The sequence below is a fragment of the Protopterus annectens genome, chromosome 2.part1, assembly GCF_019279795.1.
Source record: "Protopterus annectens isolate FY-2018-M chromosome 2.part1, PAN1.0, whole genome shotgun sequence".
In the NCBI taxonomy this organism is placed as follows: Eukaryota; Metazoa; Chordata; order Ceratodontiformes; family Protopteridae; genus Protopterus; species Protopterus annectens.
In genome coordinates, this window is record NC_056729.1 from 1,446,931,625 (window position 1) to 1,446,948,364 (window position 16,740).

General features: G+C 42.0%; 1 protein-coding gene across 4 annotated transcripts in view; it reads left to right on the forward strand.

The window, feature by feature from the left end:
* The window catches only part of HTT (huntingtin), a 4,811,037-nt gene that overhangs the window by 4,028,255 nt on the left and 766,042 nt on the right, over window positions 1–16,740 (forward strand). For all 4 annotated transcript variants that reach the window (XM_044062924.1, XM_044062926.1, XM_044062925.1 and 1 more), the window contains one exon: window positions 7,209–7,335. In XM_044062924.1, the coding sequence (XP_043918859.1) occupies window positions 7,209–7,335 (127 nt within the window). The remainder of the gene's footprint in view (window positions 1–7,208; window positions 7,336–16,740) is intronic.

Here is a 16,740-nt window from a genome sequence, read left to right on the forward strand (position 1 = left end):
GTAGCTAGTTGTCGGTTTTGTGCTAGATTTAACCAACGTACTATAAAGCGAAGGTGCGATTTTGCTTTTCACTACTTTGGTAGGTGATTTAATTATAAAATGTCGTTGGACACGCTTCCGACTACCGGAGTTCACAAACGACGCAAGGATAAGGACAGGCCTCCGAGCTCCAAATCAGACGACATTTTACAAGCAGAACCAGCTTACGGTTCGGCCATCGTCAGTGAGGTGCTTTCGCAGCCCCTGTCGTCGGCCATTTCAGAACCGATTGCCGAAACGGACTCCCACAAGGAGCCTACTAGGCCTATGAGCACTCAGGTTGCAGGACCTTCGGACAATGCTCCCTCGGATGGGTCCGGAGTCGCTGTGCAGGTACCGGCTTCCGAGGGGGTTTTCAGGCCTACACAGCTTGTGATAAAGGCAAAGACAAAGATAAGGACTCCTTCTAAATCTAAGACACCAGCCCAGGCCTCTTCTGATCCGGGACCCAAATCTCAGAAACAGCTACTCAAAATGGCTGAGGACTTATTAACCATGATTTAGGGGTTCACATCCCCCTCCAGACGAAAGGCCAAGGCAAGATGTGGATTATAAATCTTCTGATCAGGCATCTATTTCATCAGTGTCTTCCTCTGAACAGGATTATATTTTCCCTCCTTATGAGGATTCTGATGCTGAGGAATCCATTCCTTCAGCCTCTCCCCCTGAGGATTTTTCTTTTGGGGAAACTTTACATGACATGAGGGAACATTTCCACTGGGAGGGACAGGAGTACTCGGAATCTAAGAGAAGACTTAGGGATTTCCTTCTTCTTCCCCAGCATAGACCCCTGGCTATTCCTCCTATTTTGGACATTGTGGATGATGCCTTTTCTGAGGCTAATTTAACTCCAGACTCCTTTCCTCCAGCTCCAGCTAAGCCCGACAGATATTACAGGGTCCCTGACTCCCACCAGTTTCTTTACAAAAATCATACTGCTGACCCAGAAACCATTTCTCAGGGTCCTAAGGGGGTTAAGGCCACTTCTGCTAAAAACCCTATTCTGACAGATAAAGATTCTAGAGCTTTGGAGAGGTGGGGTAAAAAAGTGTACACTTCAGCTACTTTATCTATTAGAGCCTTAAATTGCCAATTTCATATGCTAAAATATCAGCAATTTCTACTGTCTGTTATGAAACAAAAGCTAGGTATCATTGCTGCATGTGCAGATAATAAGGAATTACAGGATTTGATGCATGCCACTGAACAAGTGGGGAAGCATGGTTTGCACTGTGGTTTTGATGCTTTGCAGGCTTCTTGCAGGGCGGCTGCCTCTGGCACAGTCATTAGAAGGCATGTCTGGTTAAAGGAACAAAACTTACCTGATCAAATGAAAGCAAAGTTACTGGATGCCCCTGTTCAGCATAATGTTCTCTTTGGGTCTAAGACTGAAGAGGTGATAAAGAAAATGGAGGATAAGGCAAAATCCATGCAAACAGTTAAGGATTTCTTACAAGTTCAGCCCCCAAGATTTAGCAGGAATTGGCCAACAAAAAATTGGTCCTTTCCCAGCTCGGACAGGACTCAGAGGGGTAGATATAGGCGCTCCAGAGGGAGGGCCCAAGCACAAACCTCTTACAGACCTAGGCAGTGGAGTGCTTCCATGCCCAGGGTGGAGAGGACAGACCTCAATCTTACAGAAAACAGGCTCAATGACTCCCCCTGCTTGGCTCGAGGCACTTCTCGCCTGGAAGCTCCTATAAGGGGAAAACTCTCTCATTTTCAAAAAAATTGGACTTACATAACCCAAGGCAAGTGGGTTCTGGATGTGGTTTCAAGAGGTTACAAATTCCACTTTCATACCTTGCCAAGACCAAATGTATGGCCAGACCTACCGAAACACCAATGGTCAGAGGCATTAAACCAGGTGGGATCCCTCATGGATATGAGGGCAATAGAACTGGTTCCACAATCAGAGACAGGGCAAGGCTTTTACTCAGGGCTCTTTCTAGTGCCCAGAAAACAAAATTCTTGGAGGCCCATCCTGGATCTGTCAGTCTTAAACACCTTCCTGGAGATTCCATAGTTCAAGATGCTTACTCTGCAGCAGCTCCTGCCAATGCTGAGCAAAAATGCATGGATGGTGACATTAGATTTAAAGGAGGCTTACCTACACATCCCTATCAGACAAGAGTGCAGAAAATACCTCAGGTTCAAGGCCGGTTCGAAACATTACCAATTCTCTGCGCTGCCCTTTGGCTTGTCTACTGCGCCCAGGGTCTTCACCAAGTGCCTGGCACCAGTAGTGGCTTATTGCAGACTCAAGGGAATTCAAATTTACCCTTATCCTTACCCTTAAGGACGACTGCCTTATTCAAGCAGACAGCAAGGATGTCTTACTACAGCATCTGAAATTTGTTCAAAATCTTCTAAACTACGTGGGATTCACTGTGAACATAAAAAAGTCAAGTCTGACACCCACACAACAGATAACTTTCCTGGGTGCTCTTCTAGACACTACAACCCAGATGGCATTCCTGACATCCGAAAAACAACTACAGCTGGCCTCAACTTTCAAAACCTTGGCATCAGTGACACAGCTAACTGCAAGGAAATTTCTGCAGGCTTTGGGGTACATGGCCTCCTGCATCCTTCTCATACCAAATGCAAGACTACATGTGAGAAAAATACAATGGTACCTAAAAAGTATATGGTCTCAGCATTGCCACAGTCTAGACACACAGATTTCTGTCTTGCCTTGCCTACAAAAGGAGTTTCATTGGTGGACCACGGCATGTCTTCACAACAAAGGGAAAACCTTCAGTCTGCATCCAGCCAGCCAAGTGTTAACCACGGACACCTCGGATTACGCTTGGGGAGCCCATCTGCAGGGGAATGGTCTGCAGGGTTTTTGGATAGAGGATCAGAAACACCTACATATCAATTTAAAAGAGATGTTAGCTGTACAGAATGCACTCTTGGCTTTCAGGGACCTTCTACAACCGGGACAACTACTGATACAGACAGACAACACCACAGTTATGTGGTACATAAACAAGCAAGGGGGTTCACACTAATACCCCCTTTGCAGACTAGCCATGACTCTATGGAACACAGCTCTAGCTTGCAAAGTGAATCTACAGGCTCAGTTCCTGCCTGGAAACAAAATATTCTGGCAGACAGCCTGAGCAGGAACCTGTCAGACCCACACGAGTGGATGCTAGACACCCAAATATTCAAGATGATTACACAAGCTTGGGGATGCCCGGACATAGATCTATTTGCATCCCCCTTCAACCACCAGTTACAAATATTTTGCACAAGGACATTCCACAAACTAGCACAGAAAGTGGATGCACTATCATTCAATTGGAGAAACCTCTCGGGGTATGCCTTTCCGCCACTACCTCTTCTTCCATGGGTGCTATTAAAGATCAAGCAGGACAAGCCCAAGATGATGATTTTACTGTCCCCAAATTGGCTTTGTCAATTTTGGTACTCAACACTGATGAATCTATCCCAGGAGCCACCTTGGATTTTGCCTCAGATTCCAAATCTTTTGTCCCAACACCAGGGCCAGGTTCTGCACTCTCATGTCAAAACTCTCAGCCTGGCAGCCTGGCGAATTCAGGGTCTATGATTAATCCTCTTCCTCCCAAACAGGTCATGGATGTCATCTTAGAAGCCAGACGGCCTAGCACTAGAAAATCTTATGCAGGAAAATGGAAGAGATTTTGTACCTGGATGCATGCTCAAGATTCGGATCCCCTCATTCCTAATATCCCACTGATTTTACTATATCTGACAGACGTGCTACATAAGGGTTTACCCTTCTCCTCCATAACAATACATGCCTCAGCTATCTCTGCACATTACAATACAGATCCTCCAATCTTTTCTCATCCACTTCTGAAACAATATCTCAGAGGAGCAAAGAATTTAAGGCCCCCTAGGACACCACCCGTTCCTGCATGGGACCTCAACTATGTTCTGGAAAAACTCACTCTGCCTCCTTTTGAGCCTGTTGCCACATCTGATATTAAGTATTTATCATGGAAGACAGCTATCCTGCTGGCTTTGACTTTAGCCAGGAGAGTCTCGGAATTGCAAGCACTCATGGCTGTGGAACCTTATATTATTTTTCACCAAGACAGGGTGTCTTTAAGGACTAATCCTTCTTTCATGCCTAAAGTGGTTTCCAAAGTAGCTTTAAATAAAACTATTCACCTGCCAACTTTCTTCAATAATCCACAAAATAAGGGGGAAAGGATCTTGCATTCCTTGGATGTACACAGACAACTTCGTTTTTACCTGGACAGAACCAAGGATATCAGGAAAACAGAGCAACTGTTTGTTTCTTATGCAACAAATTCCCAAGTCAAAGCTATTTCAAAACAGACCATTTCTAAATGGATTGCTCATGGAATCAGATTTTGTTACTCACATCATGGAAAACAAATCCCAGCAACTGTTAGGGCTCACTCTATCAGAGCTGCTGCTACTTCAGCAGCCTTTCTCAGGGGAGTACCTACCAAAGACATTTTGGAAGCTGCAACCTGGAGTTCGGTGCATACTTTCTCTAAGCACTATAATCTCCCTCTTTATTCTAAGTCAAAGGCAGGCTTTGCTTCTGCAGTCTAGCAGGGTCTTCTAGCCGCCCCTCCTACTCTATAACCACCTCCCTTTATCTCAGCTTTGGGATTCAGCCCTACAGTGATGACTGCAACAGTGAAACACGATGAACATAGTACAGTTGTGTACACTTACCATAAATGTAGATGTTCGAGTGTCTTCACTGTTGCAGTCTGGGTTACCCTCCCTCCTGACCCCTCTTATACTTTCATTATTGTGGTTTCCTACTTCACCCTTCTTCTGAGGTGCATTTGCTTCAGGGTATGGGGTTGTTTGTATGTTACTTCTTTGTTTTACTACTAGCCTTCATTTTTGGGCACCTGACATCTGGGGCAAGAAAAACAGGAGAACATGGCGTCGGCTGCCAGCTTTGTACTCCTAGCGCTCTGACGTCAGGGAGCATTACTGAACAGCCGACGCCGGACCCAGACTTTGGGATTCTGGCCGACCGAGGGCTGCCTGCCGGCAGGAAGAACCCTACAGTCATGACTGCAACAGTGAAGACACTCGAACATCTACATTTATGGTAAGTGTACACAACTGTACATTCGGATCAAGTACATTAGCTGTCATCAGGCATAACGAAACTTGCGTCATCGCTGGGATTACTGGTACTGGTAGTTTATCCAAATTACTCTGCAACTGTTGATATTGCAGAGTCATTAGTTTAATCAATTGCCCAATATTGTCATTGTTGTTATTACCAGAAACTATTGGTCTTACAAGTTATGTTCGTTCTGGTTTTCCATCATGAAAGAACCGCACAAGCAATGAGGTGTATTTCAAGCCGGAACACTTCACAAACAAAAACCACTAAATGCGGAATGTCTCAGAAAGTCTCTTTCAAACTGGACTAGTACAAAAAAACAAGAAGTTGCATTCACAAACAGGGCAGCTTGCTCGGTAAAACCACTGTCTGTTAGCTAACAAAAGCCTCTGTAAGTAAGGTAAAATTGGAGTGTACGAACTGTCCACAACCTTGCTCGAACAAATACATCAACACTGCAAAGTACTTGAGCACCAGGATTGTAAATAAAAGACCAAACCTTAAGAAACACAATCCCTGGAAGTAACAGTCCGCTCACCTTGGTGAATCAAAACACCATGAAATTATTCCAAGTACAAGGGTGTAGTCTAAGCACAGTAAAGTTTATTCCACCGTTCATTAAAATTCCACAGCAAAGGTAAAAATCTCCAAAATCCAACAGTGAAGTAAGCGCTTTCATCTGTAAACATACCAGACTTTATCAAACTGTTGTGTTTCTCCCCTCTTTGCACTTGTATACACTTGTGTACTTAATTAATAGCCAATTAACATTTAAAAATACAGTTCTCTGAAAATAAAAATGTGTGTACACCTACTCAAGAACTGTGTTAGCAGGACTGCAATACATGTAAAATTTGTTACCCAGAAGAATAATGTGTTTATGGACTGAAAACTTGAATTTTATTTCAAGAATTCACCTTTTAAATTACAACTTCCTAGCTCTCTGTTTTAACACTGGCTGTATAGATAAATAATCATTAATACCCAGGGATTCTATTGCATTTAATGTCAACTGCCAGTGTAATTCCCTAGTTTCTAATACGTTCCCCCAATCACCTCCTCTGATGTTCCTTTTCACTATCTCAAGTATGCCAGACTTGAAACAGGTAAAATTAGGACATATTTCTGAGTGTTTAAAAAGGGCATTGTTTTTGTTCTTAGTTTCCATGGCATATGTGTGTTCATAAATTCTTTGCCTTGGGGATCAAACAAGAGGGGTGGTTTACATTGCCATTTGTCAAAGTTGTTTAAATTTCTATGTGGGGAAAATGGAAAGATCCCTAAGGCAAAGAATTTATGAACACACATATGTTTCTAAAGCAAACACCTTAGCCATTAAGCCACCCTCCCAACCCAGGAAGAGTGTACTTCCGTGAGCCACCCAAGATCAGGGTGCTAGGGACGCTACCCATCAGTAATGAATGAACGTTTTTGGTAGCTTGGGAATCTGTCCCTCTGGTTAAATCGGATGAAAAGAGGCAACATCTGGTCCGAAAGTTATGTACTTACCATAACACTAAATCCATGTTGTTTTGTTTTCATCCATTTCAACATCCCTCATTCCATCCCCCTCCCAACTTTTCTTCTGGTGCTTCTTTGGAATGTACTGACCTCATCAGGTACCTTGTTATTCAGCAGCCATGGTTGCTGTTTACCACTTGTGGCCTATTTTATATTCTTTCTTTATGATACCCTTGGAATATTGTCCGGTTCTAAACAGGCAAACTCGATCTGAGGTACTTTGGGAACAGAGGAAATTATGTGTAAGAGAGAAGTTAGAGCCATGGATTCACAGTCTCAGAAAGTTGGATCTGATCAGATGCGATAACTCAACAGTTGAATCGATCGAAAACAAGACAGCAAGTATCTAGCATTATGGTAAGTACATAATTTCATTTAAGCTCTTGCACTGTCTTTGTTGACCTTAAGGTGCTGTTAATACTGATTTTGAATATTGTTGTGTGTAAGGTGGCAGAAATCATTTTGTTTTCAGGCAAGAATGTATCTCTCAGCCTTCTTTAGTTAATTTTTAGTTTAATGTATTTTATAGGTCTGGAAGCTAGGTTGGTCCCCAAGACCAGGAGGTGAATTCGGTACTGCTCTGCCTGAAATCCCTGTAGAATTTCTTCAAGAGAAGGACATTTTTAAAGAATTCATTTACCGCATTAATGTGTTGGGTAAGTAACAAAATGTGGACGTATAAGAAAGCAGAGTATTTGCTCAGTGAGACAGTTTGAAATCACAGATCATATATGCTGCTTTTGTCCAAGATTAAGTGTCTTACAGACATTCAAGTTATTGTAGTATGAAATACACAAGATCTGGCCATTTCTGCTCCTTTTTTATTTTTTGCTTATAAACAGCAAAGGTCTGTATTATATGAAATCTGGTTTAAAATGTACTACATCTGTTAAAATGTTTACTTAAGTTTTTTTTATCAGCATGTATTATACAAATAAATGCTTCTGGTTGTGGATTCCAAGTAATTTTGCATAGTATTGGGATGATCGCTTAAATTGTTGATGACAGTAATGTCCCCTTGCGAGTAATAGCTTGTGAATGTCCTGTTTGGGGAGGCTTTGGTACAGATTACTGGCTGTATGAATAAACTAAGAGAGGCCATTTTCCCCTTGTTTTATTGACACACTGACATATTCACTAGCACACTGACACTGTCTGAGAAAATTACATTCATCAAACAGTATAATGGCTGTTTAATATTAAACGAGTAGCTTTTGTAGTTTTACTGTAATAGTATAATTTATATTCAGTTACAGTCTCTGAAGACTAGATGTTCCTTGTATTGATCACTGTTTCAGTAGTCTTTACTATGGGGACTTTAGTTAGATCAGGTTCCACAGCTAAGCACTGTTCTCCATCCAGACCAGGTGGGCATACACGTCCAGGGACATCAGGGCACTCCTGTATAAAGCTGAAGTCCTTCAATACGGTATTAGGTCTTTCTTGCAACATTTCTTAAAAAATGTACCATTTTCTTGCATCCATAGATGTCCTTCTAGTCACTTGCTGCAGTATTTGTCACTTGTGGGTTATACCTGCCAATAGACTCCTGAAGTCGGCCAGTGTACAAAAGTCTTTTACCACTGTATGGTACGTGTTACGTCTGGCATAGGCTGCAGTCATACATAGGCCATAAAGTGGACATGTGCACATACCATCCTCAGAACTTTTCTGACCCCAGTTAGAAAGCCAACAAAGACCATCAGTCTTGCAGTTTCCAGCGTTTTTCAACTTCTTCTCAGATAAGTGCCCTGTTGTGGAATATTTTTTCTCTTTATTATTCCTGTTATGTCATCCAGGAAGGGCAAGTGCCAGTGTGGAAGACAAATTCCACATAAGGACAGCCATACCCAGTGTGTTTTTTGTCTCGGTCCCTGCACCGGACTGCATAGTGGTGCAGAAGTTTGCATTGTCGCCTCACAGCAAGAAGTTCTCCAGTTTGATTATCCGCTGGGGTGCCTTCTGTATAGAGTCTGCATGTCCTCCCTGCGTTCATGGTCTGCATGTCCTCCCTGCGTTCATGTGGGTTTCCTCCCACATTACAAAGACATGCATCTGGAACATTTCTCCCAGGGCCTCACCTGAAAATTAACTTGTTCCAAGTCGGACTTTTCTGGTAAACAAATGTTAAATAAATAAAACCATGACCAATGCCAGTCATTCATCCCGAAGACCCTTAGAAGTAGGCTTTCGTTCTTAGCCCTATATCTGGAAAACCAACAGCTTAAACTCCTAACCAAGAGCATGGAGGGTACCTCAGGGTCCAACACCAAGCCAATGAAGCTCAAGACCAAGAACCTCAGCTTCTGCCTTCCACTGCACCCCTGCCTTCCGATGTTTCTCCCGAGGCACTTGTCTACCTGGAGGCACATCGGATCCCTGGCATGGAGTCACAGGCCAAACCCACTTCTGAGGTTGCCTTGATTTTAGCCGCTAGCACATCTCTAGAGATTGAACAGACATCCGACTTGGACATCGAAGGGTAACCGAGGCTTAAAAGGGTTGAGGACACTAGGGAGTTAACTTACAGTTCTGCAGTTCCAGAGTCTGAGTTCTCTAAGCTTAGGCTGTCAGCCATCCCTTCTGTACTTCATAAGATATTGTCTCCAGCAAAGAAAAAACAAAAGACAAAGCATACCTCCACAGCTAAAGAGGCCCCTACAGAATGGCAGGCTTTCTCTCAAAGTCTTTTCCAGGCCTTCATGGGTCTTAAGCAGCCTTCATCAGTGTCTACCTACTCCTACATCAGCCAGTCAAACTTCTCAGAAGAGGACCAAGGACCCTGATTCTTCTGAGGAAGATGATAACCCTCCCCTTATGTTCAAACTCAAACCTGTCTCCACTAACTTTATAAAAAGACTTCTGTCCAAATTTAAATCTTGCTCTAACGCTCCTGATGTTATTCCCTCCTCCTTCCTAAAATATGCTGCTGATGGCATTGCTCTCCCAATCAGCATCAACAGATCCATAAAGGAATCGTATGTCCCCAAACTCTGGCGCTCCGCTTATATTCTTCCTCTTCATAAAGGAGGCAAAAATACCAGCATCTCAAACTTTCGCCCTATTGCTCTGCTCTCACCAATCTCCAAAATCCTAGAAAAGTGCATCCACCTCCAACTTAAGCCTTTCCTGACCCAAAACAATCTTCTTACACCTACCCAGCATGGCTTCCTCCCAGGCTTATAGCACTATAACCACTCTACTCTCTTTACTAGAAACTGTCAATCAAGCCCGAGATTCAGTAGTTTCTACTGTTTTGCTCGATCTGTCTAAAGCATTCCACAAGCACCTTCTCTACCATCTGTCAAACCTCCATCTCTTACCAAACACTTTATCCTGGTTCTCCAGTTATCTAGCAGACAAATCACAGGCAATCAAATGGAAGAACTCAACCTCTTCCTTCCTACCTACCCCAACTGGCGTACCACAGGGATCCATCCTTGGGCCTATGCTTTTTAACATCTTCGTCAATAACTTTCACACTGCTATTCCTGATGGCAAAATCATTCATTACGCAGACAATTCAACCTTAGTCTGCTCTGCCTCAAACCTCTCTGAATTGTTGACTAAAACCCAAACTGCTTTTTCAACAACTAAAAACTGGATGCGTCAAAACCACCTCTCTCTCAATGCAAATAAATCAAAAATTCTACTATTCCCTCCCACAAAGACCAACTCCTATGACAAAAACAATTTCAAAGGCCTTAGTCAAACCAATTCACCTATAGAAGTGGTTCCTTCCGCTCAACTATTTGGCATTACATTGACAAACACGTCAAGTTTGATATCCATATTCAACAAAATATTAAGAAATCCCACCAAAAGCTAGGTATGCTGTACAGGAACAATCGCTTTCTCTCCAACTCTACTAGGCATACTCTGGCCACTACTTTATCTACTTCCTTCCTTATTATAAGGAGCCCCTCTCCTAACCAACCTGTCCTCCTCTATCACCTCCAAACTAGAAAACTGCTACAATAAAATCTCTAAATTTGCCACTAAATTCAAAAATTTCACACATCTACCCTACTATCCCTGAATTGGCTTGAACTCCCAAACTACCTAGACTACCTCCAACTCACCACTGCACACAGACTTATATTTCACCCAACAAAATGTCCTGCTCTAACTAATATCCTTCCCCCTTACACACCCAACAGAACTCTCACATCTGAACATCAGAATTTTATTGCTATCCACAAACCTAAACGTCCTGCTGGCCAACTTCTCATCTCTTACTCACTCGGCAAAAAATGGGATTCTCTTCCTTCCACTCTTAAGAACCATACCAAACTCAGAAAACTTCAAAGCCCAGCTTTTCAAACACCTGTCCAGTAAATGGAAATGTACCTGCCTACACCCTACCTAATTCATGCTATGTATATGCCCCCGGGGGCTTCTCTCTTATGTTCCTAAGCTCTCTATAATTCCCATAGCTATTTTCCTGAGTCTATCTAAGCTTTCTACAACTCCTATAGCTACTTTCACATGACTCAACTTTGTAAATATTGTAAATAGCATCTTACTTTAAATGTGTGCATGTAAAGTGTATCCATGTTTACTTAAATGTATGTATGTAAACTGTTTCCACACCTAATACATGAGTGTTTGCCCAAATGAAACTGTATAACCCTTAAGATCACCCACAATGAATTTTGTTGACTATGCGTGATATTGAATGTGCTTATTTGTAACTGTTCTATATATTGTATCTTTCATACTTTTGTATATGAACTGTATAATGTATCTTGGAGCTTTTCTCCCCGGGCCTCCACAGAAAATGGGTCATTTCGGCCCAGTGGACTTCCTCCGTTAATCAAACCGGAAAATATAAAAAAAAAAAACTGAGGAAGAAAAATCTCTGGATCACTCCACTCAAATCCCCTCTCCTCTAGAATATGTCTCACCTGAAGAGGAGAGTCAGTGGGTGCAGAGCCCCCATGGAAGAAATTTCCTTTAGGGAAATCATCCTGAAAATGGGAGAACATTTCAGGTGAGGTACCTCAGAAATTTCAGATGTACAGAAAAGGTATTACCATCTCCTGTAAATGGATCTACCCAGTTTCTCTACAGTGCCACCAGTACATCCAGTTTTTTTTGGATGCATTTAACAATGCTTCCCAAACTTCAGACTTACAGGCTTCTGTCTCCAAAAAGCCTGATCATTTCTACAAAGTCCATGGGGACTGCAAATTTCTGTTCAGGTGCCCGTCTGCAGACCCACCAGTCATCTCTGTTTCTGCTGACAAACCTTCCAGAATGCTCCCCTCTACCTCTCTTTTCCCTTTGGGCAAGGAGAGTAAAACCCTAGAAAGGCTAGGAAAAAAGGCCTACACTTCAGCCACTTTGGGTTTCAGGGCATCAACTACCAGACACACATAATAAATACTCATTAGCATTTTTGTCCCAGGCAGCTTCTACTATCTCAGACCTCTCAGAACTGGAGTGAAAACCTTGGCCCTGTCTCTCATAGGAGCTTCTTCCCAAGTGGCTAAACATTCCATAAAATGCAGCTATGATGCTACTGAGGCCTGTACCAGAGCAGTGGCAACAGGGTCTGTGCTGAAAAGATTTTCCTGGCTTAGACTTTAGGCACTACATGATGATTTCAAATCCAAATTAATTGGTACCCCTCTGGACAACACATCACTGTTCTGTCCAGCTGCTGCTTCAGTCTTCATGTCTTTACAAGAAAAGTCAAAGGAACTTAGAGTTAAAACACGTCCTAGTATCCCCGGTGCCAAAGTTCCATATGAACTTCCCCTGTAATGCCTGTCTTTTTTCACACATGTTCACAGTCGCTCCCAGCACCATTCCGGTAAAACTTATAGGGGTGGAAAGAGACCTCAGATGTAGACATAGCAGGGAGTCTGTGATTACCCTGCAACCACCCCCCGCCTCTCAAAAGCTGTCAGGGTACGGTAATGCCTTCCCGTACCCTGCCTCTCAAAAGCTCTCAGGGTACGGGAAGGCATTACCCAAGACAACTGGGTCCTTTCCTTAATCAAAAAAGGATATTTTATGGTTTGGCAGTCCACTCCCACCTTTCAAGGTGTTCCTCAACCTCCCAGAGAAGAACTTCACCTCTTCCCAGATATCCTTTCGGAGCTGTGGCTACAGGGCTGCATTCAAAAAGTCCCTTGCGCCTCCCAAAGGAAAGGATTTTACTCAAGGAAGTTCCTGGTGCGCAGCAAAGATGGCCTCTAGAGGCCATTTCTGGACTTATCTAACCTCAACACCTTCTTAAAGGTCCCTTCATTCAGAATGCTTACTTTCCAAACCCTTTTCCCTCTACTTCTCCCACAAGGTTTCAAGGCCTCCCTGGACATAAAAGATGCTATCTCCATATCCCTATTCAGGGTCTACATCACGTAATCGAAACTCTGTAAATTTGAACACCATATGTTCAAACTTCCAGAATTTCAAATACGTACCAAACAAAAACAGCAGAAAAGAAAATAAAGGGTTGTAAGTCCAAGATCGCACTACAATGTGGTAAAGGGAATTTTCCCTTTATTGCACTGTAGCATGGTTTCAGAGGTGGTATATTTAAAGAGCGGGGGTGTGGGAGGCTTGCCCCCCTGCTTATACTGTCAGGAAGTTGTTCCTGTTTTTTATTTTTTATTTTTTTAATTCGAAGTATGACAACTTCGAACATTGCTGGAGCCTTCCTGTGTCCTGACAGAGTGCTCTTCAAACTATCTGGAGATAATACAGAGCTGAGTACATTTTTCTAGCACTTCAGAGTTGTGTACTGGTAATTGTTTGACTAATTTTATATCATTGCTGGCTGACTTCAGAGTTGTGCACAGTTATTTTTGCTTCACTGTATAGTTTTTCAGATCTCTGCTGAAGGTGTTTTTCCCTCATCCCCCTATTTCTCTGTGTCTTAAGGTGGTATAACTGGTTTTACATCCTGTGTGTTATCTGACTATCTCAAGGATTACTTGCATAAAATTAGACCCTCTTAGTAAAAGTCTGCATATCATTTCTGGAGCCTTCCTGTGTCCTGACAGAGTGCTCTTCCAGCTATCTGGAGATATACAGAGCTGAGTATATTTTTCTGGCACTTCAGAGTTGTGTACTGGTAATTGTTGTTTGACTAATTTTATATCATTGCTGGTTGACTTAGGTTCATAGGTTCATACTAGGCTATCTGCCCTAGGGCATTTATAAGCCTAGCCAGAGTGTGTTTGGCTTTCGCCACCCATTTTAAATTAATTTTTCTATGCCCTTTCTCGAGGTTAGTATACTGTGCCTCTGTCTAACAGTGACACAGAAGTGATACCCGGGGTAAACCTATGATCTCCCATCCACTCATCAAGATTCCTCTTGAGAGTCAGTGAGAGACTCTGCCTGACCTGGACTGGGATTTTATTCCAGAGTGAAGGGAGCCTCCAGCATGTCCTATTTATTTCACTGCTGAGGTTCAAGTCTCTCGAGTGCATAGCTCGATGGGATTTGGATTTTCTGAGGTGCAGCATGTCCATTAATTCCGGGTTGGACATGGCTTTATACGTCAGGCACAAATCGCCTCTGAGCAGGCGGTATGCCACTGAGTAGAGCTGGAGTTTCTTTAACCAGGCAGCATATGGCATCTGTTTGAGCCTTTTGATCCTCTTGGTGAGGTACTTTTGGGGTCTTTCCAGTTGCTGCAGGTGTCTGGTAAGGTACATCCCAAAAAGGGCATTGTACTCAATTATGGGCCTGATGAGGGATGAGTAAAGAGGCACGATGACCTCCCCTGATCTAGATGTGAATCCCTTCATGATTAGGTGGGCTGTATAAAATGTTTTTCTAACCACTTTGGCCACTTGGTTGTCACATGAGAGATTGCTATCAACTTGGGTCCCCAGGTCCCTAATTACTTCTTCTGTACTTAATGGATTACCACCTATGTGGTAATTTGTGGGCACTTTGTTTTTGCCAAAGGGGATGACTATACACTTTTTGGCGTTTAGCTTGAGGCCATGGCTCTGGCACCAGTTGTCTGTTTCTATGAGGCCCTTTTGGAGGATGCTTGTGTCGGCTGGAGAGTCGATTATGGCGCCCAGTTTGCAGTCATCTGCGAACTTGGTCAGCCACAGTCCTTCCGTGTTGGCCTGTACCTCCGAGAAATATATACCGAACAAGAGAGGTCCCAGGACTGAGCCTTGTGGGACGCCAAGGTGGGTATGGGAAATGGGTATTACTTCAGAGTTGTGCACTGTTATTTTTGCTTCACTGTATAGTTTTTCAGATCTCTGCTAAATGTGTTTTCACCCCTCCCCCTATTTCTCTGTGTCAGAGCTGAGTATATTTTTCTGGCACTTCAGAGTTGTGTACTGGTAATTGACTAATTTTATATCTTTGCTGGCTAACTTCGGAGTTGTGCACTGTTATTTTTGCTTCACTGTATAGTTTTTCAGATCTCTGCTGAAGGTGTTGGTTTTCCCATACCCACCCTACCTATTTCTGTGTTGTTTAATTTTGGAGGCTTTTGCAGTTGCCCGCCCCCATTGTAGATTTGATCTGGGACAATCCCCCCAGTCCCATCTCTTTACCTCTTTCTGCCTAATAGACTCCTGCACTTGTTTTTAGTAATTTTTGATTTAATTGCATTTTTTAAACTGTTTGCTCTAATAATGCTACATACTTGTGTGCTATCTTGCACTGCATTTGAATTGTTTTTACTGCTGTTTTAGCTACTTTTCTGTATATGTATATATGTGTGTGTGTGTGTATATATATATATATATATATATATATATATATATATATATATATATATATATATATATATATATATATATATATATATATACACAAAACCTGAACCCGTAGCTGAAAAAGTATACAAAAAATGTCCCTCAGCTCACCGATGGATGATTCAATGTAACACAACACCAATAGAGGTTGACAATTAGACCAAGTAGAACCAAATAAAAGAAGCTGTTAAATATTGTGACATCACTTCCACTATTAATTAGTTGTTTTAAAGCCAGTTCTAAAAGCTAGGCCATTGAAATAATAATATATATTCATATATTCTAATTTATAATATGTGTAGTAATATGGTTTATATATTGTGTCTCTATACATGTCTCTCATACGTTTTTATACACACATATATATATATATTTTTATATGTTTGTGTTTAGGCATGTCTTCTAGTGTTTGTTGTATTTGTCATATCTATATGTATGAATTTTAAAATGTTTTTAGAAATCATAGTGTTTTTTGTAGATCAGAAGTGCTTAGATTTAATTGTATCTAATTACAGAATTAATTAATAGTGGAAGTGATGTCACAATATTTAACAGCTTCTTTTTTGATGCTTTGTGTTCTACGTCTGAGGAAGCGGTTTGAATACCGTGAAAGCGATTACGTATAATAAAACTTCTTATTTGGTTCTACTTGGTCTAATTGTCAACCTCTATTGGTGTTGTGTTACATTGAATCATCCATCGGTGAGCTGAGGGACATTTTTTGTATATATATATATATATATATATATATATATATATATACATATACACCTTTCCTGTAACTAGTGTAGTCCAGATTCAGATTTGCTGTATCCAGGACTGTATGTAAGCTTCTTAGTCCCCCCCCCCCCAAACTTTCTGTGTTGGAGGGAAGCCTTTTAGCTTATCAGTGGGAGTGGTTCTGGCCCAGAAATTGTAGTTATCGGCCGTTTGGGCAGTTTTTCCATCTCTCTCAACTTTCTGATTTAAAAGCTCGCATTTGCACTTGTTTCCCCCCTTTCCTGTAACTAGTTTAGTCCAGATACAGATTCTTAGTTTTAGCACTTGAATTTGCTTAGTCGTGATCAGCGCTTATTCAGAACTTGTAAGCACTAAATAACCTACTAATTGCTACAACACTCAACCCTCCTCATTACCTAGAGGAAAACTTTTTTGGTACTTACTTTCTTCACTTGCTTAGAGAAAAACAGCTCTTGTACTCACTTTCCTCACTTATCTAGAGGAAAATAGTTTTTTTTATTCAGGCATGTCCAAGGGTCAGCTCCCAGTGTTTTCTCCTGTCTATCTGATGAATCTGGGCATCTTCGGGCAATG